Source organism: Gopherus evgoodei, chromosome 4 (genome assembly GCF_007399415.2).
Source record: "Gopherus evgoodei ecotype Sinaloan lineage chromosome 4, rGopEvg1_v1.p, whole genome shotgun sequence".
Classification (NCBI taxonomy): domain Eukaryota; kingdom Metazoa; phylum Chordata; order Testudines; family Testudinidae; genus Gopherus; species Gopherus evgoodei.
The window spans coordinates 109,870,974-109,896,208 of record NC_044325.1 but is presented as its reverse complement, the minus strand read 5'-3'; the positions used below and the strand labels follow the sequence as shown (position 1 = coordinate 109,896,208).

The following is a 25,235-nucleotide window of genomic DNA, read 5'->3' as shown; positions in this document are numbered from 1 at the left end:
GGTTGTCCACTATGCAGGACCTGTCCTTCGATAGCCGGGATCTATTTGCAGAGCAAACAGACCGCAGGTTGCATGGCCTCAAGGACTCCCACACCACCCTGAAGACCCTGGATCTCTACGTCCCAGCCACGGCACATAAGCAGTTCAAACTGCAGCAGACATAGGGCCAGGGGAGACAGCATCAGCAGAACCAGCCCCATAAATGAGCCAAGGGCTACAAGCGCCATGTGAGCCACCCGTCTCCACCTTCTGCCCAGTCAGGCTCAACCCGGAATAAGCAGGGGCCAAACGGTCATTTTGAGGGTGCACCCAAGGGTGACCTACCAGACTATCCTCCAAATCCATCCTTCCTTGTGTTCCCCAACTGCCTTTCCCTTTTCCTCCCTGCCTGGTCAGCTATAACCTTGGACCTCAGCACAGTGGAGCAGGATTATATCCTCCGGTTCCTTTCTACAACTCGCTGCCCACTCGCCTTCCCTGTCCCTCTTCAGGGACCCCTTCCTGAGAGTCTTCTCGCACAGGAGGTAAACGGGTTGCTACAGTGGGTGCGGTGGAAGAAGTTCCTCTCGAGTACAGGAACAAGGAGTTCTGTTTCCGGTACTTTTTAATCACAAAGGCCAAGGGTGGTCTATGGCCCATCCTGGACCTGCGAGACCTCAACAAATGCCTAAAGAAGCTAAAATTCTGCACGGTTTCCCTGGCTACTATTATCCCCTCCCTGGATCTGGGAGACAGGTATGCTGCCACAACTTGAAGGACGCATACTTCCAATAGCGATCTTTCAAGGACACAGACACTTCCTCCAGTTTGCAGTCCTCTCGTTCTGCCTGGCAACAGCACCGAGAGTTTTTACCAAGTGCATGTTGGTGGTAGCAGCTTACCTCAGGCACCAGGGATCCAGATCTACCCGTACCTCAACGAGTGGCTCGTCAAGGGCAGCTCTAGGTCTCAAGTCCAAAGGGATGTTGTGGTGCTTCAAGCTACTTGCTGCTCTCTGGTCCTACTGGTGAATGACAAAAAGTCGACGTTAGTGCCAGTGCAGTGAATAGAGTTCATTGGAGCGATCCTCGACTCAACCTGCACCAGGGCATTCCTGCCACTAGAAATGTTCCACACGTTGACGAACCTCATTGTGGAAGTCTCCGTGTTCCCTCTGATTACAGCCAGGGTCTGTCTGTGCCTCCTGGGTCACATGGTAGCGTGCACTTATGTAGTCCGCCATGCCAGGCTCCAAATGTGGCCCCTACAACAATGGCTGGTGACGGTCTATTCCCAGTCCCAAGACCCCCTGGAAAAGATCATTACCATTCCCCAGGTGATACTTACCTCACTGTGGTTGTGGACACACTGCAGGACAGTCCTGGCGGGGGTTCCATTCAACAACCCATCTCACTTCATTGACTTGGTGTCAGATGCCTCGGACCTCAGCTGGGGGCACATATCAGTGTCTTCCAGACTCAGGGGATGTGGTCCCTGGACTAATCGCAGTTGCACATAAACATCAAAGAGCTCCGAGCAGTCTGGCTGGCATGAGGAGTTTTCTTGCCCCATGTCATAAACAGACAGTTAAGGGTTAATTCCTCTTTTACCTGTAAAGGGTTAAGACGTTCACATAGCCTAGCTGACGCTTGACCACAGGAACCAATGGCAGGACAGGATGCTTTCAAAGAGGGAGGAGGGAAATCAGTCTTTTGTCTGTTCAGTAAGTTTGTGCTGGAGTGAAGGATCCAGGAATCAGCCATCTAACATTTCTTAAAAGTAGTAAGTATTTAGAGAAGGAATGTATTAGATTATGTTTATTTTCTTTTGTGGCTTCTTGTGCATAAGAGGGAGAATCAAATTGGGTTTCTTTTGCATAACTTTAAGTTTTTGCCCAGAGGGACATCCTGTGTGTTTTTAATCTGTTGTCTGTGAGAGTAGCTTGCGTGCTAATCTCCCAGAGGTATTCCTTTCACCCTTTTTCTTTAATTAAAAGTCTTCTTTAAAGAACCTGATTGATTTTTCCTTGTTTTAAGATCCAAGGATTTTTTGGATCTGGGCTCACCAGGAATTGGTGGGAGGTGAATCAGTCTCAATCCTGCCAGGAAAAGGGGGATAAAGACTGGGGAAATATTTGGGGGGAAGACAGAGTTTCCAAATGACTTTCCCATAAACATTTGTTTAAACTATTTGGTGGTGGCAGCTACTAGATCTAAGATGGTAAATAAGCTTAGGGCTTATCGCATGCAAGTCCCCACATGTGTACCCTAAAGTTCAGACAGGGGGTGACACCTTGACACCCCACCTGTTGGGCAAGGTGGTACGAGTCCTGATGGACAGCACAGCCTCAATGTTCCACATCAACAGGCAAGGGGGGAGTGTGCTCATCGACTCTTTGTCAGGAGGTGCTCAGTCTATGGGACTACTGCATCAGCCATGAGATCCACCTGGAATCTTGTTACCTTCTCGGTGTCAGGAATACACTGGCAGACCAGCTCAGCAGGGACTTCTCCTCCTGCCATGAGTGGTCACTCCAGCCAGAGGGAGCTGGCATGATCTTCCAAAGGTGGGGAACTCCCCAAGTGGACCTGTTCGCTACCAGACAGAACAAGAAATGCCACCAGGTTTGTTCTTGGCAACATCTGAGCAAGGCCTCCCTCTCCTATGCCTTCTTCCTGCTGTGGTCAGGAAGCCTGATGTACGCGTTCCCTCCAATTCCACTCATCAGCAGGGCCATGGCAAAGGTCAAGAGAGACAAGGTGCAGGTCATCATGACTGCCCCGATGTGGCCTCACCAGCAATGGTTCAGAACACTCATGAGCCTGTCAGCAGCCCCTCCCTGGCCCCTGCCCAACCGATCGGACCTTCTGTCACAGGACCACAGTTTGGCTCCTGCACCCCAATCTCATATCCCTCCACCTCTCAGCGTGGATGCTGCGGACCTGTTCAGAAGGAGTCCAGCAGGTTCTCCTGGAAAGTAGGAAGCCCTCAACTAGACTGATTTACCTGGCCAAGTGGATGAGGTTCTTCCATTGGGCGTCTGAATGGGGCAGCTCTTTCTCGCGTTCCTTCATACTGTCCACTGTCCTGGACTACGTGCTCCATTTGAGGAACCAGGTCCTGGCACACTCTTCCATTAGAATGCATCTCGCAGCCATCTCTGCTTTTCACCCGCCGATCCAAGGACAGACGGTGTTTTCCCATGACATGATAGTCAGATTTCCTGAGGGGGCTTGAGAGACTCTTCCCACAGGTGCAGGCTCCCATCCTTCAGTGGGATCTTAACATGGTCCTCTCTAGGCTTACCAGCCTGCCCTTTGAGCCGCTGGGTTCCTGCTCCCTTTCCCATCTGTGATGGAAGGTTGAGTTCCTGGTGGTGGTGATGTCAGCGAGACAGGTCTCTGAGATTAAAGCCTTGACCTCAGAACCTCTGTACACGGTCTTCTACAAAGATAATTTTCAGTTGTGGCCCCACCCAACCTTCCTGCCAAAGGTGGTCTCCACCTTCCATATGAACCAGGACATCTTCCTCCCGTTGTTCTGTCCAAACCACACAAGACCAGTGAGGAGAGGCATCTTCACGCCCTGGATGTCCGGAGGGTCTTGGCTTTCTACTTAGAACATACCAGGCCTTTCCAAAAATTGACTCAACTCTTCATCGCTACAGGAGATGAAGGGTCACCTGCTGTCCTTGCAGAGGATTTGCGATTGGATTACCTTGTGAATAAGGACCTGTTACGACCTGGCGGGGGTTCCACTGCTACCAATTGTCAGAGCCCACTCGATGGGAGTGCAGGCATCTTCGGTGGCCTTCTTGGCACACATCCCTATCTGGGAAATCTGTAGAGCCTCAACGTGGTCCTCCATTCACACATTCACCACTCATCGTGCCATCCCTCAGCAGGCCAGGGATGACACTGGGTTCAGCAGAGCTGTGTTGCAATCTACATGTCAATGAACTTCTACCCACCTCCAAGGGTACTGTTTGGGAGTCACCTAATACGGAATGGACATAAGCAAGCACTCGAAGAAGAAAAGACAGGTATCTTTTCTGTAACTGGTGTTCTTCAAGATGTGGTGCTCATGTCCATTCCATGACCTGCCTTCCTTTCCCCACTGTCAGAGTTTCCAGCAAGAAGGAACTGAGGGTGGGGGGAGCCGGTGGTGCCCCTTGTTCCGTGCCATGTGGGCAACACTCCAGAGGGCACCAGAGACAGTCCCTTACGGATACTGCTGAGGGGAAAACTTCAGGTGCCGGTGCATGTGGCAAGCACACACACCTAATATGGAATAGACATGAGCAACACCTCTTGAAGAACACCAGTTATGGAAAAGGTAACTGTCTTTTTATATGGCACCTCTTATATTCAAAATACTTTACAAAACATTATCTAACTAATCTGTACAGCACCCTTATTAGGCAGGTAATAAGTATTAGTATCCCCAATTTATAGATGGGAGAAATGAGGCAGAGAGGGTAAGTAACTTGTTCAAGTCCACATAAAAATCAATGTCAGACCTAGAATTAAAACTCAGGAATTCCTGGGTCACAGTCCTGTGCTTTTAGACCACTAGGTCAGTGGAGATACACAGTGTTATCTTAGGAACAAAACATAAGGCAATGATATTTTCAGTTCTTTATGAATGACTACTGTCCACTGCTGAATCCCAAAAATGAGCTGGGGAAATAGATAACAAAGCAAAAGCTTTAGAATAGGGTTTTTGGCAATGAAGGAACTTAGAGGTCTAGATCGCTCTTCCTGGCCTCTTGCTATCTGTTGTTCTTACCAATAGAGGTTTTGCAGTGGAGCAGTAAGTGATTCTGATTCTTCTGTGCTGAATCTAACTCTGTCTAGAGCCCCCTGGACTGGCATCTCAACCTCAAGTTACAGATGTTACTAAGGAAGCTGTCACCATCACCTGGAACCCTCCAGCACAGGACGGCGGCTCCCCAGTACAAGGGTACATTGTGGAAAGAAGGAAGAAAGGCAGCAACCTTTGGGTCCCAGTTACCAAAGAACTAGTCCAAGGTGAGATATCACTTCCCTGCACCATGCAAGGGCAAAATGAAAGCTAGAGAGGACATGAGATGAGAAGCTGAAGTTCTGATCACTCAAGCAAAGGGACGATGTTGTCTAGACATAGCACATGGTTTCCGAAGACCAGCTATAGATATTGAAGTCCAAATTTTCAAACATGGTTGCCTGAAATTTGGGACCTAAATCTACGTTTAGGCACCTAAACAGCTATGGCCTGATTTTCAGACATGCTGAACATTAGAACAAATGGGATCTTTGGATACTCAGCATCTCTGAAAATCAGGACATTTTTATTTATGTGTCCACATATGGATTTTGGTGTCTAATTTCAAGCAGACACATTTGAAAAGTTTTCCCTGATTAACCATACTACCTTCCTCTGTTTTTGACCAAACTTGATTTAAATAAGTAACTGAGCTTGTTATGGTGATCATTTACGATATATGTAAATTGCAGCCTATATAATACATGGAAACATTTATTTCAACAACATCTGAATAACAAGACTTTTGGTCTTAGTCATCTTTTATTATCATGATTCTTTCTTGGATTCTTCTATCTGATTCAGCATTTTGGATTTTCTTATTAATTAAAGGCAATCAACTGATTGATTGAAGGACCAAAATTAATTGCGGTAAAGGGTGGAAGCTGTGTTAATTTTAAGACAAAATATTTAGTTCTAGAGGTTTTGACCAAACTGAATGGAGGATCTAGCTGATGAGTCTTTGGTGGTCAGATTCTGATAGTGTCACTCAAATTGATTAGTACAATGGGACTGCTCATGGAACAAATACTACCTAACATGAGAGTACGTCTACACTACGGGATAATTCCGATTTTACATAAACTGGTTTTATAAAACAGATTATATAAAGTCGAGTGCACGCGGCCACACTAAGCACATTAATTTGGCAGTGTGCGTCCATGGTCCGAGGCTAACGTCGATTTCCGGAGCGTTGCACTGTGGGTAGCTATCCCGTAGCTATCCCATAGTTCCCGCAGTCTCCCCCGCCCCTTAGAATTCTGGGTTGAGAGCCCAGTGGCTGATGGGGCAAAAATAATTGTCGCAAGTGGTTCTGGGTAAAAGTCGTCAGTCATTCCTTCCTCCGGGAAAGCAACGGCAGACAATCATTTCGCGCCCTTTTTCCCTGGATTGCCCTGGCAGACGCCATAGCATGGCAACCATGGAGCCTGTTCAACTTTTTTTTTTTACAGTCACCGTATGTGTACTGGATGCCACGGACAGAGGCAATACTCCAGCGCTACACAGCAGCATTCATTTGCTTTTGCATGATAGCAGAGATGGTTACCAGTCGTTCTGTACCATCTGCTGCCAGTGTAATTTGGCAATGAGATGATGGTTATCTGTCCTTCTGTGCTGTCTGCTGCTATCTAGGGTGCCCCTGGCTGAGATTGGCCGGGGGCGCAAAAGCAAAATTGGGAATGATTCCCTGAGTCAATCCCTCCTTTATGGTTTCTAAAAATAGAGTCAGTCCTGCCTAGAATATGGGGCAAGTGTACTAGAGAACCAATGTATCAGAGAGCACAGCCGCTCTGTGTCAGATCCCACAGAAATGATGAGCTACATGCCATTCACGGGGGGTGCCCCTGCAACAACCCCACTCGTTGCTTCCCTCCTCCCCCAACCTTCCTGGGCTACCGTGGCAGTGTCCCCCCCATTTGTGTCATGAAGTTATAAAGAATGCAGGAATAACAAACAGTGACTTGTTAGTGAGATAAAATGAGGGGGAGGCAGCCTCCCGCTGCTCTGACAGTCCAGGCAGGACATTAAGCGGTGCAGGGGAGAGGAGCCCAGCATCCCACTGCTATGACAGTCCAGGCAGTACAGAATCTTTTCTTTACACAGGAAAGGGAGGGGGCTGATGGAGCTCAGCCCCCAGTTGCTATGATGAGGATGGTTACCAGTCGTTCTGTCCCATCTACTGGGAATGACCAGGAATCATTCCTATTTTTACCCAGGCGCCCCTGAGGCCAGCCAGGGGTATTCAGCAGTTATCAAGCATGGGCTGATGGTGACGACGGATAGCAGTCAAATTGTACCGTCTGCCACCGGGGAGGGGAGAAGAGCGGATACTGCTCTTCACTGCTGCAGTACTGCGTCTACCACCAGCATTCAGTAGACATAGGGTGACATTGAAAAAAGTCAAGAAATGATTTCTTTCCCTTTTCTTTCACGTGGTGGGGGGAGGGAGTAAATTGACGAGCTATACCCTGAACCACGCTGGACAATGTGTTTGAACCTACAGGCATTGGGAGCTCAGCCAAGAATGCAAATATTTTTCGGAGACTGCTGGGGACTGTGGGATAGCTGGAGTCCTCAGTACTCCCTCCCTCCCTCCCTCCATGAGCGTCCATTTGAGTCTCTGGCTTCCCGTTACACTTGTCACGCAGCACTGTGTAGCCTGTAGATATTTTTTTCAAACGCTTTGGCATTTCGTCTTCTGTAACGGAGTTCTGATAGAACAGATTTGTTTCCCCATACAGCGATCAGATCCAGTATCTCCCGTAAGGTCCATGCTGGAGCTCTTTTTGGATTTGGGACTGCATTGCCACCCGTGCTGATCAGAGCTCCACGCTGGGAAAACAGGAAATGAAAATCAAAATTTTGCGGGGCTTTTCCTGTTTACCTGGCCACTGCATCCGAGTTGAGATTGCTGTCCAAAGTGGTCACAGTGGTGCACTGTGGGATACTGCCCGGAGGCCAATACCATCGATTTGCAGCCACACTAACCCTAATCCGATATGGTAATACTGATTTTAGCGCTACTCCTCTCGTCGGGAAGGAGTACAGAAATCAATTTAAAGAGCCCTTTATATCGATATAAAGGGCCTCATAGTGTGGACGGGTACAGTGTTAAATCGGTTTAACGCTGCTAAAATCGGTCTAAACGCGTAGTGTAGACCAGGCCTGAGTGAAGGCATCAGACCCTGGCCCTGAATTGAGTAGAAGGAACTGTACTGGCAAATTATACATTTTTCCTATGTTATACATGTTGAGGCTAAATTGGTTCCTGTGTTATACATTTAAGGCACATTTGTGTGTGCCAAAGGGGTCCCCCTTGGAATCCTTGGGGTTCCATAGTGCAAGTGGGGTGCATGATTGGATACATGGAGACCATCATCATTCATTATGTTCCCCAAAAATGTTTTTGAGCTGAAATGTCTTGTGCTTAGTCTCAGGCCAAAGGTGATTTTTATGTATTTGTTTGTTTTGATACTCACTTGGGAATTCTTTTATGCGTGAAGGAACTTTCCCTAAAAATTATGAACCATCTACACACTTGTAATATTTCCGTCTTTAGATACCAAGTTCAAAGTGGATGGACTGCTGGAGGATACAGAATATGAGTTCCGTGTTACAGCTGTGAACAGGGCAGGGCCTGGACAACCCAGCGCAGCCTCAAACTCTGTTGTTGCAAAGGACCCCATCAGTATGTTTCTTCTATTACTTATTCCCTAGTTTTCTTAAAGCTGTTTCCCATGACAGGACCCATATTATATGCAGACAACATGCCCAGATCAACATGATAAGCATGGTAGCAACTTAGGTGCTTTTTGTACTGGGGAAGGTTTCATTCACTTCCTGGTATTTGTACTCTCCCAAAAGTCATAATGCTGTCGTTTCATACCAGTGTGAATCATTTCTGTTTAATGGGCTTCAGCATACCACAAAATTGTGCTCCATGGGGTAATCTCCTCTTCCCCCCCACCTCGCCTTGAACCTTTGGTAAAAGAAAGATAAACTTCTACAGAATTAGTAAAAGATGATTGAGCAAATTTTCCAAATCTTAGTTTACAAATCTGTTTTTTCACTGGCAAAAATGTGGTCCTAATCCTGCACTCATTGAAGTCACAGCAAAACTCCCAATAACCTCAGTGAGATCAGAAATGGGCTATGTAACCAGTTACAACAGGCCAGCAGGTCCATGTACCATCTCGGGGTAACATCCATTCCATACAGCCATGTAACCAAACCCATTTTTAAACCAAGTGGTTGCCCAGTACCCAGTGTATAAACAGTTTAAACTGCATAGGGAAGGGGGGAGCCTCTGTAATTGTTGCAGGAAGGGATGTCACTAGCTGTAAGTAGTTTAGAAAAACACTGGGAAAATAAGAGTCAGCAGAACTAAAGGGGAGATCATTCTTCCACCTACGTAGAGCACTAGGTTAAATAGCTCCCCAAATCAGAAAACCTTTTGGTTCCTTCATATCAGAGGGCCACACTACAAAATGTCACAGCCAAAGATATAGCTCCCTTCTTATTTAAAGATTCATATTATCTCAGACAAAAAGCTAGAGGAGGCTTCTGGAACATTTCCATCCAATCCTTGTAGCTCACTGTGAACATTTATTACAGGGGGGTTCTTAAACTGTGAGCCAGGACCCCAAAGTGTGTTGGGAGCCAATTTTAATGGGGCTGCCAGGGCTGGTGTTAGACTTTCTGGGGCCCAGGACCAAACCCTGAGTCCCACTACCCAGGGACAAAGCCCAACATCTTCAGCTCTGGGTGGCGGGGCTCAGGTTATGGGCCGGGGCTGAAGCCCTTCGGCTTTGGCTTTGACACCCCCCTTCCTACCAGGAGCGATGGGGCTCAGGCTTTGGCTTTGGCCCTCCCTTCCAGGGCGGCGGGGCTCAGGCACTGCTCGTTACTGAAGTGACACATCATGTGCTGTCATGTGCCCCTAAAACTCAGTCTTATAGGGAACAGGGTATAGGAATGTGCTCATAAACCTCAGGAGCAGCACCTTGTGACAGTGCTCAGCACTTGCTGAAAATCAGGTTCCTTTAAGGCGTCTCAAGTTGGGCACCCCAAAAAAGGATTTGGCTGAAATCACAAATCACTTTTGAAAATGTAGTCCTGAAATATGGGGTTGGTGCAGAGATAAGGGTGAGAATCCCTGGTTTTGGTACACTATGTTCATCACCAGTGTCGTGTTGCTGTTTCAGAGCCTCCGGGAATAGTGAAGGGGATCCATGTGGTTGACTCTTCCAACTCCAGCATTTCCTTGGCGTGGGAGCAGCCAGATCAAGGAGACTTGCCCTCAGGATACATACTCGAGATGCGCGCAGAGAACACCAAGGAATGGACAAAATGCTCTAAAATCCCAATCTCTGGCACCAGCTACACTGTGGGAGGCTTACAGGAGAGGCAGAAATATTTCTTCCGAATCCGAGCGGTGAATGAAGCTGGTGTGGGAGAACCAGCAGAGCTAGATGAAGGAGTCCTAGCTATGCCCCCTCCAGGTAATCTCCAGGATATCCTGTCTGGCTGCAGGTCACTTCTGTCATTCATTTATGAGTCAGTGTGTTTATTTTAATAGCCATCGTTTACCAAGCTTCACAGAGTGACTATTAATTAAGCTCATACTCTTTGCAGGTAATAAAGCTTTTGTTAATGGTTGGATGAACATTAGTGTGTAATCCAGTTGTCCTCCCTGACAGTCTGCCAATTTGACTGGTTTGTAATGTCCACAAAAGCTCATGCCAAATACATTTTCACTAGGGTCTTTGCCCATCAGCAAAGAGGATCAATTAGGGATCTAATTTTGCTTAGAGAAAACCAGCTCAAATATATAGAGTAAAATCCAGCAAATGTCTAGCCTTTTCAGACTCATAATAAAGGTGAATTAAATTAAATGAATGAATTTCTCCTAGAGAAGGCTATTAACAAATGCTCTTTCTGTTCTGTGCAGTGGTTTACTCCAATCTAAAGGGACACCCTCAGTGCTACAGGTCTCATAGCCTCAAGTAAATTTCACTTAGAGTTTGCAGATAAGATGTTGGCAAGTGACATTGGGCCACAGAAACTCTTTGTAGAGTCCTGGAGCTGGACTGATAGTTATTCTGGCACACTTCCTGCTAAGGCTGAGCTATAAGGATCCTTCACAGCAGTTCCCGAAATCTCCAGCTACAGCTCAATTGGCTGCAGCTTCTTCTGTCATCAGTAGTCTCCCATGTCAGCTATGTGATTGCAAGGCAATTCTCAGGAAATTCTCCCTGCTGCCAGTGATGATGTTAGATGGGTAGATAATAATGTCTCCTGATGGGAGAGATGGGTAGATAGCTTACCTGCTACTGATCAGTACACTATCATAGTATTGGTAGTGCCCATCTGCAATAGAGACTGGTACTCAGACATAGATTACTGTTTTTCCAACTGGATAGTGAAGTGCGACAACCTGGGTTCAAATGAACAATCAGGTGGCACTGTGATAAACAGACAACATGGAGGTAATTGTATTGTCAAGGGGACACATTGCCCATCACGTCTTGGGAATAAAAACTGAGGTAGCTGACCTGTCATTAGTATCCCTTCGGAGCCCTATTAGAAGAGGTGGCAGTTCAGACTTTTATTGGTTAGCACTCATGGGAAGTGAATTTGTTTTTACTTTGCTAGTTAGGAAATTCAAACAGCTTGTCTCTGGGATGTTCCCAGGGGGCAGAGCTGCCTGAAGAGGTAGAAAGACTAGCAAGGTAAGATATGGAACTCATGAGTCATGCTGCTACATTGCAGTGATTTCCATTAGGAATAAAGACATCTGGCACTGACCAGGGGAATGTCAGAAGACAACATCCAGCAGAACAGCACAAAATTAGAATATCTATTAAAAGCAGCTTTTCCTTTAGGTCTTCACTTCAGAATTGCAGTAATAATCTTGATACTAATTATTACCCCTCCTAAAAGAGAAACACCAATCTAACCTCAGATTTACTGTATGACCAAAACAAAACAAACTGTGGTAGGAAATAGGAACATGCAGTACTGTCATGAAGCACACATTTAGTTTGATGGGAAACAACAGATCTGCTATCAGCGTAGCGGGAGTAGGCAGCGGACAGTTATTTTTAAGTCAGTTAAAGTGGTGATCTCAAGCAGCATAACTTTTTTGGCCCACAATCAGTTTTCTCAGTTTTAAATGGTAATACTTCCTCCCCCTTACAACTTGGTTTAAAAGAATATAATTGACTCTTCTGATTGAGATCTTGAGTGCCAAGGGATAAATATTCCTCACCTAGTTGCATGCCCCTGTAACCTGAGAGGGCAGGAGGTGGTGGTGTTACATGCACATGGTGATGGACCCCTTACATTATAGGACAAACAGTGCTGTAGTAATTCAAGGCTCGATTTTGCAATCCTCACACTGATGAACACCTATTCACACAACTTGTTCCATTACCTTCAGTTGGAGCACCTGTGTCAGTGTTGCAATAACAACCAAGCTTTGGCTTCTGTTCATTTTAATTACTGCCTTGGTGGTTTGAAGAAAAGGGCAGCTCTCATTAAAGTGTATTACTTACTTACTCTTATTTCTCAATTTCTTTGATAGCAGAGGCGCAGCCTTTCTTTAAAAATTGCATGGTAAAGGTGTGGCTACTAAATAGGAGTGGCTACTAATTGGCAGCAGGTTCAAAATGAAAATATACATCAGGGGGTTGGCAACCTTTCAGAAATGCTGTGCTGAGTCTTCATTTATTCACTCCGATTTAAAGTTTCACGTGCCAGTAATACATTTGAACGTTTTTAGAAGGTCCCTAGCTATGTCTATAATATATAACTAAACTATTGTTGTATGTAAAGTAAATAAGGTTTTTAAAATGTTTAAGAAGCTTCATTTAAAATTAAATTAAAATGCAGAGGCCTGAGAGCCACTGAAAATCAGCTTGTGTGCTGCCTTCGGCACACGTGCCATAGGTTGCCTACCCCTGATATACATCATCTGTTTCCTTTCCTGTACATATGTATGTATGTATGGTTCCCTCTAGCACTAATGAGCCCATCACTGCAGTATCTGTACATAATTAAGAGTAGCTTCATTTCCACCTGTAAAAGGACCAGATCCTCAATCCCACTCCCATTTTATGATGCAATTACTAACTTCATTTCTTAGCTACCTTCTGCAGAAGCTAATTTCAATGACTGCTTTTCTTTCTCCCATCATGCTGTTTTCACTGCACAAAGCTTAAAACAGGCCGACAGAGGGGAAATGGCTTCGCTCAGATATGAGGCCTAAGATTTTAATTATTCTCTCTCTCTCTCTCTCTCTCTCTCTGTGTTGTGGTGGTGGTGTTTTGTGTTTTAGCCACTCCTAAGTTTGATATAAGTGCCAAGCTGAAGAGTCATATGGTGGTTCGCGCTGGGACAGCCCTCTGCATTCATGCTGCTTTTACTGTGAGCTTCCTTTTGCTCTGCTCTACCTCAGGGAAAGTCTGCACTGAAAGTTTTGTTTGGCGTCAAAGTTTTATTACCATTTTCCTCCTTTCACAGATGTGGGGCCTGGTCCCACAAGTTGATTGGAACATCCACTAAAATTCCCCAAGGCCTCCTCACATTTCCACTGTAGGTGCAGTGGAGGAAGCAGGGAATAAATACCCAGTATATCTCCACACTGCAGGTGGGCAGGGAAGCAAATGGTCAAATCCTTAGCTCAACCACATCAGTGTACTCTCCAGCACGGCTGAACCAGTGTGGGAGTAGGTGAAGCAATCTGCTGCTGGTCAAGACTAATGGCTGATTACTCACTCCCATGAGAATGAGGGAACACAGAAGGCATTATGACTCTCTGAGGCACAGTTCCTTCCCCAGGGCTTCTAAAGTGGTACACATACATGCCTCAGGGCTAGATGTAAAAGGATCATCTGGCCCTTTAAGGGACAAATGCTTCTGCTGGCCTTCCTCACAAGAACAATCACACTGACTTAAGTGGGACAATTTGCCCGAGTAAGGCAAGTAGGATTTGGCCTGATGGCCAGGCATCACTTTGGATCTGTGAAGCTGACTGGTTTTAGGGCTAGGTTTTATAAGCCTTCCTCACACTGGTGAAGTTGGAGGGGCTGTTCCCAGGAGTAAGCACCTCCCAACATGAGAAGGGGTTGCACAATCTAGCCTTCAATAGTGTGGCTTTGGGTAGGGAGTTAATACCCACCCAGAATAAGCACTAACAATTACTAGAAGAGACCTAGCATTAAAATGTGTGTGACTTCTGTTTCATTAATTACGGTAATGCAATGTTACCTGATTGAGATGCCACACTCACCAGAGCTTTATGAATCCTGTAAGCTGTTCTGCTCAAATCCATGCCAGAGAGCGAAGCTTTACAAGCAGCATAAAGAAGTGTTGTTAATAAGAGTGCACGTGATCATCACATGGGGCCAGGAAGGGGGTTTTTTTCAACTCAGTAATTGCACAGGATACGACTTGTGGCTGTTACACAATCAAGCCTTTCCCAGTTGTTCCAATGGCTACGGCACTCTGATGGTCTCAAGATATTTTATGGTATTGTATTAAAGCTCTCAAGAGTGTTCCCTGTTAGGAGCTGAGAGGCACGGCGTGCTTTGTAGTGGGGACTTAATGTGGGCCACGTATTTATTAAAGGAAACATTACGGTTTGTGGCGTCTAAGGCCAAGCACCTACAAAGCTTTGAGCACCCTCGAACTCTACTGAGGGTTGTTAAGTCAGTGGGAGCTCAGGGTGCTTGTACCTCACAGGATGTGCTCAGCACCTCACAGATTTGGCCCTAAAGCCAGAGTAACTTCACTGGTGACAATCAGCGGTTATAGTAGATTGGAACAGAACAGGGAGCTCTCCCTGCACTGGCCAAGGAGGAGGGAAGGCTGCTCAGCCAAACTATCAGAGGCGTAGCCGTGTTAGTCTGGATCTGTAAAAGCAGCAAAGAATCCTGTGGCACCTTATAGACTAACAGACATTTTGGAGCATGAGCTTTCGTGGGTGAATACCCACTTCGTCGGATGCATGTAGTGGAAATTTCCAAGGCCAGGTATATATATGCAAGCAAGCTAGAGATAATGAGGTAGTTCAATCAGGGAGGATGAGGCCCTGTTCTAGCAGTGAGGTGTGAAAAAGGTGTGCTAGAACAGGGCCTCATCCTCCCTGATTGAACTACCTCATTATCTCTAGCTCAGCCAAACTAGGAGCCCAGAAGAGAGGGTAGAATTATACACCATCACTTCTCCTCCTAATTTAACTCCTGATTACAATTCAGTTGTTCTTGATTTACACTAGACTAACTGACAGCAGGATCTGATCCCCTAAGGGATGAATCTTGTAGTCCTGGCTCTGTCCTATCTCAGGCGCAGCTCCCACAAAAATCAATGGGAGATTTGACTCAACAGGGACTAAGTGCTCAGTCCTGTCCCTTCAGCTCTGAGAGTCATCACCACAGGCACAGAAGGGATGGCAGGAGCCGGCCTAGGGCAGGACTGCAGGGTCATCTGTTCTATGCCAGCTTGAATTCACTGCAGTAGAAGAGCTGCAGTTTCCCCTGGGGGAACCTCCTGGTGCACTGTCTAGAGCTGAGGTGTTATCTCTATTGCACCAGCCCTTTCCTCTGTTTTTAAAAAGTGCTTGGAGAAGATTAAACAGGGATAAACTTTAGCCTGGAGGTAATGTTGGAATCCCTCCTGCTGAGTCAGTAGAGACCACTGCATCAAGTGTAATGCTGGGGGAAGTGTGATTTTTTTTTTAACCTGTTTGAGAATCTTGGCAACATCATGATCTTGAAACAAAACTGAGGGTCAGAACTGCAGCTGGAGTAGGCTCAATTGGTTTCAGTAGAGTTATGTCCATTTACATCAGCTGAGCATCTGGCCTAGTACCAGGAGAGCCTACATTCCCCTTGTATTTCTACGGCCACAATTCCCTGGGAGTGCTCTCCTTGGAGTATTTTGGGTGATGTCAAGTTGATTGCATCTAAGACACTGTTATTTTAGGTTCAGAGTTATCTATTATATACTGAAAGTTAAGACCACCATTAATGTTTACACATTTATCTCGGACAGGGTTCCCCTCCACCAACTGTGACCTGGCAAAAAGATGGAATTCCCACAAAAGGGAGAGAGATCATCACCAAAGGCAAGAACCACTCCCAGTTCCTCATCCACAGCACCAAGCGTTTTGATTCTGGTGTGTACAGGATCCTCCTTAGAAACGACTATGGTGAAGCCCATTATGACATCCAAGTACATGTGGCAGGTACAGTATAGCAAAAGCTCTAGCTTCCAGGCTACAACTGGGTTTAGACAGGGAGCCAGTTAGTCTGCCGGGGATTCCAGGTTCTTAGGTCTGGAAAGGTCCAAGGGAATGAAATTTAGGAGTGCATGTGCAGTACCAGAATTTGCTAGACACATAGTGATATGCATAAGCAATTCAGAAGGCAGCAGCTGCGTTGAAAAGGGTTTGCTTCGAGAGAAAAAAATAGAGAGGTGCTCCCAAATAAGAAAAACAAATACCTAAAGGTGTTTCCTATTTGTTAGATTTCCCACGGCCACCAAAGAATCTGCAGCTGGTTGAGGAAGTGCCAAACACCGTGACTCTGAAATGGGATCACACCCCAGATATAATGGATGATGGGCATGCCCATTACGTCATCATGAAACGTGACGCTAGAACTGCCACCTGGTTCACTGCAGCTGAGAAAGTCTACAGTAACAAGTACACCGTCACAGCCCTAGTCCCAGGGAGGAAATACTTTTTCCGAGTTATTGCCCGCAACGACATTGGAGACAGTGACCCTCTGGATTCCAAGGAGCCCTGGCACATCTCTAAAGACAAAGGTAAATATTAGAATAGATGCATGTACAGGGAGGGAAAAGGGTACTCTTATAGATAAGACACTAGACTGGGACCCAGGAGGTCTGGCTTCAGTTCCCAGCCTGGTCACAGAAGTCCCTTAACCTCTCTGTTCTTCAGTTCCCCATCTGTAAAATGGAGACACAAATATCTCCTTTTTCCCACTCTGTGTCATCTCATTTATGAGCATGTAATCACACTGGAGCCTCTAGATGTTACCTAGAGTCGTATGCATCATAATGAGGATAATATATTCTGTCGGTGTGTATATGTAAACAGAGAGTAGTTGTGTCTTGACATGAGAGAGTTCTCATTTTTTACTACTAGGTTGCCCTCCAATTCATCGCTGACTGAATTCAGACAGTTCCCAAAATGAATAGCAAAAAAATCTGTGAGGCAAAGCAATTTTTTTTTTTGTACAAAACATATAAGCTGTAGGGTGCAAAAGTTCCTAAAACTTGTGATATCCACTAGATGTGGTGCTTATTTAAAATTCTATCTCTCTTCCATAGTTTGTTTCCTCCACTCTTACCTGATGTGTTCAGGCTTAGTAGATGAGATGATGTCCTCATTAAAGATGGGCCCGAAACAAACCCCCAGAGCTGAACATTCCCTCACTCAAGGGACACTCATATCAGGATCATAAGTGGACCATATCCCCACAATGGGCCAAACCAAAACCACACATCCAGACACTTGGAGATAGTTAGGATCCAGATCCAAACTTTGTCATGCAAGACTATGTCTAGTTTAATAAGCAGGGCATTAGCACAAAACAACCAGGCAGGTTGGACAGCTGCAGATAAATTTTCCAAGGAGCATGTGCACATTTTGCTATAACGGTTCCAATCTTGTTAGTACTGTAGATGCTACACAGATGATTTATAGTCATATGTGTATTTAACAGCGGTCTTTCTTGTGCCATATAATCTAGACACAATCATGTTACTTCTCTTAAGGTGTTTCCATTGTTTTAGGGTGTCACCAAGAAAGAAAACTTCCAACTATAGCCATCATAGTGTTCTTTTCTTGGTTCTACTTCAGGCCTGATTTGAATCTCATTTACACTGCTGTAAATACAGACTAACAGTGGAGTTAGACCTACGTTAATCAGGGGTCAATAAAAGAACCATTAGGTTTTCTGTGCCTTAGAGCACTTGATAACCATTCCTTATGCAGGATAGCAAGACACAGTTTCAGCAGAGAACTACTCCCTATCTCCCGTTGAAAATGACAGACAGTCTTCAAGTTGCACATTTTGGAGAGAAAAGTAGACGGCCTTTGCTTTATTGTCACAGCCCAAGCGTCATGAGAAAAACAGCAAACTGTGCTCTGAAAATGAAGTCGGTGTAACTGAGAGCAGAATTTTGCCCTTTCATATTAAATTTTAGGATCAAGGAATTTTTTTCCAGCTGGAGCTCCTACTGGTGGGAGAAGTAGATATTTAAAAAAGGAAGTTTTTTTTTTCAAAACGCTTTATTGGTTATGACTGAAAAATGTAGCACAATCCTGCAATGCACACTGCCATTTGTAATAGTCTCCTTGGCTCTCTGCAGCATTCTGCATACTGCCAGTCCCTCAGTGCCAACTATGCAGAGATGTAATGCTTCCACCCCAAAAGGTTTACATACTTCAGTTGACAATCATGTGTAATAATTTATTATCATGATTTGCATTTCTAACATACCTTGTCATCCAAACATCCCACACGTTTTTTTCAAGGTAATGACATTAACTAGAGAAATTATGCATCGCAACATCTACATGAAGCAGAAAAATCTGACACCTTTTTACAGATGGGGTACAAAGAGGTTAAGTTACTTGCTTACAGTTGTATGAGAAGTTAGTGTTTAAAGTTGGAAATAGAACCCAGAGTTCCTGACTCCCAGCCCCCTGCTCTCCCCACCAAACATGCTGCTTCCTGTTTTGTATTTATAAGTGAAGAGGGCTGGTGGCGTGCTACGAATAATCATATTGAGAAATGCTACTCGTTCCCTCTGCTCTTCACCTAGTGTTCCCTAGCTGGGGAAAAAAGCTCGAGGTCTGAGTTTTACACCAGTGTAACTGAATTGATTGGAGTCACTACTTGTGATTCATACTAGTGTGCAAGGAGAACCCAGAGCCCAGCGGGATACGGCTCTCTCTCTGGAGGTAGGCACGGCTGTTTTACACATTTGGAAGCAGTGGTGATCCCTTTGTTTCCTTGTAGAGCGCTTCAGTGGCAAGTTGAAGGAGTATCATGAGAGAGACTGGCGCCAGGCCCCCCACTTCATTGCTCCGCTGAAGAACCATGCAGTGCACCGGGGCCAGGACTGCACCATGAGTTGTGCTTTCCTGGGCAACCCCCGCCCGGTGGTGACATTGTACAAAGGCAATGTGAACATCACGGCCAATTCTAAGTTCTGGTACAACTCAACAAGTGGCGTCTGCACACTGATGATCCCCACCTGCAGCTCCAAGGACAGCGGAGACTACACTGTGGCCATTGAGAACGAGCTGGGCCAGGACAAATGCAGCTGCGTGTTGACTGTGTATGGTGAGTTGAGTTCTCAGCCTCCATCTTTCCTTGGCAACGATTCTCCACCAGTCGTGTAGCTGCTGATTTGAAATCTCTGACCACAATATACTCCCATGATCTCTCAGCGTAGGCATGCTTACTGCACTGGGTGGGCCAATTTCACTTGGCCCCAATGAATTACACCAGCTTGACCCCCTATACACACCCCACTTGGGGGCAGAGGCTATCTCCCTCTGTGGGGATTTCCTGCCAGGGCAGGATAGCTTAATGTTACGCCGGGTGCTTCACCAACAGCATTTATTGAGGGAACACACTGAATGGGCACTGGCCACTCCCTCCTCACTTAGCACCATAGGTTTTTGAGCTATGCTGTCCCCCATCATTCCTCACTTCAACCTTCCCTCTCTGTTGAGTTCACTGCCAGGGCACTGCATGGACTGTATGCCAGTTTCCATGGGTGTAGGCCCTGGGCTGAATCAGACCCATTACGATCATCAGCAGAGCAGGTGTAGTTAGCTACAGATTTCTATGCAGTGTTCACGAAAGAACTGACCAAGAGCAAAAATCATTTTGCCAGTTTCCATACAAAGAAATTAAAGCCATGTTTACGCTATGGGGACTACAACGGCATACCTATGGTGCTGTCGCTATCCTGGCCTACCCCCGTAGTGTAGACGCATCCTACACCAATGAAAGTGGTTTTTTTCCATCTGTGCACAAACACCATGACTCTGAGCAATGGTAGATAGGTCAATGGGAGCATTCTTCCACCGACCTAACTGTGTCTACCCTGGGGGTTAGGTTGGTATAGCTGCATTGCTCAGGGTGTGGGTTTTTCGTACCCTACATTTTAATCACACGTTCTGGTGCACGTGACCTTTCTGCACCCATGCAGGGACTGGCAGTTCATGACAAAGTTTAGCACATAAAGTCAGTAGAGTTACTCTCAGTTTACTCTGCTGGAGCCAAGATCACAATCCAACCCAAGATTTTTATTTTCTAGATTTAAATTTACATGGCATGTAGGCCACTGGGACAGCTAAGAGGCCTGATTCTGCTATGCTTTGCAAACTGTGTGGGCATTTTCACAGGTGCCAAGTACATGTAAAACATTTTCAAATCAGAATGGTAGTGTTTCACACCCACTTTGCACTTCCTTTGCGTAGGTGTAAATGGCTTCCCAGACTGCAAGGCACTGGAGAACTGGGCCCAATCTGAAGAACATATTTTCATATCTGGAAATAGGCCTACTTCTACCTTAAGTTAAAACAGGTGCAGCTGCCCACTGAAATCAATAGGAATTATATCCAGCCAACTGAGGGCAGAATCAGCCCCTTTTAGGTACTGTAGCAGAGCAGTATGAAATGCCATACTTTTGCTTGGTGAATGGAATCGTATTCCTTCAAGAATTCACACAATAGATCAAGGGCAAAATATGCCTAGTTCTGGGAGATTTGCATTGCACACGTGGCAAACCTCCACCTTGGAGCAATTTGCTTATGTGCTCTGAGAATGGCATCTTGCCATTTTCACAGGGTTTTGCCTTCATTTTCTGTTGTAGAGAAAAATTCAAGGGAAAGGCACAAAGCTTAAAATGTTCTCCCTCTTTTTGCATAATCCTCTCCCCAGATCCCTGGCTATTTCTCTCTGTTCTCCCTGGTGGTGAGAATGCTCTCCACCTCAATAGGGCTTTTACCTTACGTTGCAGCAGGATAGTTTGGCTGGGAAGGGGAGGGTTCCCATTGTATTTATCCTGTGGGACCAAATAATTCTATTTGCATGTGGTGATGTTGCAGCACTAGGCCCTAACACCACAACGTGGAGATGCAGCATCATTGTGTCATGGTCCCCGAATCTGCGGACTATATAATTGCTCTGCAGGATGACCTCACAGGGACACATCAGACCCATGAAAATCAGCTGAGTCTCATTTCAGCATAGGTGGCAACTCTCCCAGGAGGGTGCTCCATGGTGAGCTTGACACTTCTATAAATCATCATGGGAGAATTTAAGGAAATTGAAGGGATGCCTCAAATAGGAAATATTTAAGATGAATAATTCTCCATCCCATGGCCTTTGCCTCAGTTATACTATGGAATCAAATGCCTTTATTTTAATATGGGGCTGAAGTGGCTTTCTCTTGAGCTCTGTTCTCTCCAAGCATAAGCCCTGATGCCTCATGGCATGTCATTGCTCTCTTAAATGAAAGCTGAGAGACACGTTACCCGGCATAGAAACTGATACACCAATAAGGAGAGGCTATATTTGGATGGATCTTTCAGTGTTATTTTTGTAGGTGACTGTTGCTTCGCACAGCTGGCTGACAAGTGCAGATGATATCACTCTGAAGTTTCAGTTCTTTCTTCCCTATTGCTAATGGAGAAGTAACTCAACTTGGTACAATGGCAAAGAGTGATGGTTACTCTCCATTTGCTATTCCAAATTAGAATTTTATTTTCAGTTAGATGTATTTATTTTTATATATATATATAAGTGTGTGTGTATACAATATACACACATGGCGCACTCGCTCAGTTAAATCTGACCACTGCCGACCTCACAATGAAAAGAACGTTTGCTCCACTTAGGTGAAAAGTAAAAGCTGTTTGCAGCTCACGACTAGTTTTAGTAGTAGTTTGGAGAACGATATAATTCCGTGCAGAAACCACCATCACTATTAACATTAGTTAGCTGACCCCTGAGGAGACTCAGCAGAAAAAAGGAGTCAATGTGCTGTGGAGGCCAACCTCCCCCACAACCCACAGAGGGGCTGTCACTGCAGGTCAATGAGGAAGCACATTGGTGGGGAAGTGTGCAAGAACCTAAAACTGCTGCTGCCCATGATGTACCTCTTCTGCAAATATATAGGAGACTTCAGAGCTGTCAGTCTGGCCAAGAACACAGCCCTCCTAAATAACACTGGTCTCTCTAATTGGGGGAGAAGGGAGCGATCCTGCAGGCCTCCCACCTCACACTCCATCCTCTCATGAATGTTTCCTCCTTAGGTCAGGTGTTAAAATAGTATTAAAACTCCTTAATGAGTCCGAAGGAGAGATTAGGAAGTAGAGTCCAATTGCAGAGTTGGTTTCTCCCTCTAATTATCCTTATCTAGGGTTAGGTGTCAGTGGAGTTTTCAGTGGAAATGGGAGAGGTCACAGTGTCTGCTCTGGCTATGAGATTCCATTCTGGGAGCAGAGGGAAGGGGCTGATTGGTGTGTGTGTCGGGGGGGGGGAGGCTAGGAGGATTAGGGCGTGTTAATATAGCTCAGGAGTTCACCACCACCTGAGAGTGTGACAGAGCTGAGAAGCTTACTCCAGCTTGGAAGTTTGGTGTGACTCAGATGCTCCAGCCTGGCAATTGAACTTAGCTTGGGAGCTTGTCCTACCTTTTGGAGTTTACTCCAGCCCAGAGAGCCCACCACAGTTTCAGCAGCTTAGTTTGAGTTATAAGTCCAGCCCAGACTAGGACCTAGAGCTGGTAGGTTTCCCTTGTGGGTTTCAGTTTCAGTTTCAGTTGTCTTTACCTGTGTGTTCCGAACATTACGGATCACTCTAGGATAAGGGTGGCACCTAAGAAGAGAAAACGTTCAAATGCACGTGTGAACACACTGATCTTAACTATTCATGGAGCAGACCCTCAGAGTATAATTTCTATGCTGACCAGTAATGGGCCTGGCCAGAGCCGGATTAATGTAGGGGCTTTAGGGACTGCAGCCCAGGGCCTCGGGCTAAGGGCGGCCCCACAGGCTCACAGGCTAGATGCAGCCCACTGTTTCTTTTCATCCAGCCCACGGCAAGTCTCCATGCCACAGGCCGGACACTAGTCCCTGAGCCTCGGCGCCCCGCCCCTGGGGCTGGAGCCACAAGTGCTGGCTCGCCGATGTGCCCCTGTGGCACCAGGCGAGGGGCGTTCAGGGAATCTCTGTGCGCTGCCAGCTCCACAGCTCCCATTGGCCAGGTATCAATTGGCTCCTAGGGGCCAGACATGCCAGGCACCTCAGGGAGCAGCGTAGAGCCAGGGCAGGCAGGGATCCCGTCCGAGGTAAGTGCCTCCTGGCTGGAGCCTGCACCCCACACCCCCTCCTACACCCCTACCCCAGCCTGGAGCCCCCTCCTGCACCCAAACTCCCACCCAGAGGCCGCACCCCGAATCCCTGCTGCTGAGTTCATTTTGTTCAAATTTCTAGGGGGTGAAATAGCTTTGGACTGAGACAATGCCCAGAAAAATTTAGCCCCAAAGTGGTTTATTTGAGACAGTTATGGGAAACTAGGAAAGAGGTTTTAATGGAAACTGGAACTTACTCAACTGCCATGTTTGCATCCCATGAAAGTCATGGTAAAAAATATTTTGCATTTATGTACTGGTGTGTTTTAATCGGGGAATCTCTCCGCGCTTTCCAAAAGTACCATAGTAAACAATACATGGTTAGTCAGTTGTCAATGGTTATAATGATGTCCCTCTCTCTCTCTCTCTCTTTTCTTAAAGATAAAGATGATAAAAGCCTCCTGGACTCAGTAACTGAAAGTCTTCAGAAGTCAAAGCACATCATGTAATCAGCAGACCCGGATCCAAATTCATCCAGTCCAGCATGCGGAATAATTCAAACATTTCTGTGTAGTTTGACTTAGATATGCATGGCTCAAAACAGCAACTGCACTATCTTCTATAGTGATCAATGAAATCAAATGCCAAAAGGTGGGGCCTGTAACAGGGCAGTTTTGATGGTTCAATACTTTCTTCTACATAGGCAGCTTCCAAATGCTAGTGTGTGTGAATGGTAATATTTCCAATATTGGATGAAAATGTATCTTAAAAATAAAAGGAGCCACAGTCAGTGAGAGTTCTGCTTTGACTTCAATGGGAGGAGAACTGGGCTATATCTGTATTAGTCATTGTTACTTTACTGCAGTACTTAGAGGCCCCAGCTAAGCTCCAGGCCTTGTTGTGCCAGACACTGTACAGCCACACAGTAAGAGATCGTTCCCATCCCTAAAAGCTTACCCTCTAGTCTAAACAGACAAGACAAAGAAAGGAAGTACTATTGTCCCCATTTTACAGAGGGGGAACTGAGGCCCAGAGAGACTCTGACTCACACACGATCACACAAGAAATCTGCAGTCGAGTCAGAAATAGCATCCAGACCTCCTGAGGCCAAGTCCAAAGACTTAACCATAAAAGGAGAGGTTACTTATCTTGTACAGTAACTGGTGTTCAAGACATTTTGTCCCTATGAGTGCACCACATGAGGATATATATGTGCCCATGCACTCCTGAGTAGAGATCTTTTTGTTAGTAGTGTCCATGGGGTCTGCACCTGCACCATACATTTCCTTGTACTCCAGTACGAGGGCGTATAGGGAGTCGTGGACCCACGCCACTCCAGTTCCTTCTCAGCCTCAGAGCTTGGTAGAACCTCAAAGCAGAGGGGAAAGGAGGTGGATGGTGGAGCTCCAATAGGGACAAAACATCTCAAAGAACTCCAGTTGCTTTACAAGGTAGGCAACCTCTCCTCCTCCTTCGAGTTTTTGTCCCTGTGAGAGCTCCAAGTCAGGAGACAACCCCCAACCCCGAGCAGTACCTCAATGAACAGGAGGATGCTAAGGAGGCAAATTTAGTACAGAGTGTAAAACAGCTTCACCAAAGGCTGCTCTGGAGACATATACTCAGGCATAATGTTGAAAGAACCTGTGAACAGAGGGCCAGTTGGCTGCCTTACAAATTACCTTGATGGGTACCTTTCTAAGTAGGGCTATGGAAGTGGGATTGAACCCTAGTTGAATGAGCAGTGACTTCAGGAGGGGGGGTGCATTCCTAAGGATTTGTAGCATGCAAGAATATACCTGCGTGGAAATACAGTGACCCCCTCATCCTCTTTGCGGAGGAATTGAAGAGGCTGGTGGAATTCGTGAAGGGTTTAGTCCTGTGTAGGTAGAAAGTCAGAGCTCTTCTTACAAGCAGAGTATGGAGGCTGGTCTCTTCCCTCAAAGAGTGAGGTTTGGAATAAAAGACAATTAGTTGAATGTCCTGATTGATATGGAACGCTGATGAAACTTTAGCAAGGAAGCGAAGGTGGGTCCGCAGGATAAGGC

General features: G+C 46.0%; 1 protein-coding gene across 1 annotated transcript in view; it reads left to right on the top strand.

The window, feature by feature from the left end:
• The window catches only part of IGSF22 (immunoglobulin superfamily member 22), a 201,510-nt gene extending 176,964 nt beyond the window's left edge, over positions 1-24,546 (top strand). The window contains 8 exon segments of the mRNA XM_030560544.1: positions 4,836-5,009; positions 8,342-8,470; positions 9,987-10,283; positions 13,121-13,209; positions 15,838-16,030; positions 16,312-16,611; positions 18,837-19,163; positions 23,632-24,546. Coding sequence (XP_030416404.1) covers positions 4,836-5,009; positions 8,342-8,470; positions 9,987-10,283; positions 13,121-13,209; positions 15,838-16,030; positions 16,312-16,611; positions 18,837-19,163; positions 23,632-23,699 — 1,577 coding nt within the window. The 3' untranslated portion in view covers positions 23,700-24,546.
• The last annotated feature ends 689 nt before the right edge of the window (positions 24,547-25,235 follow it).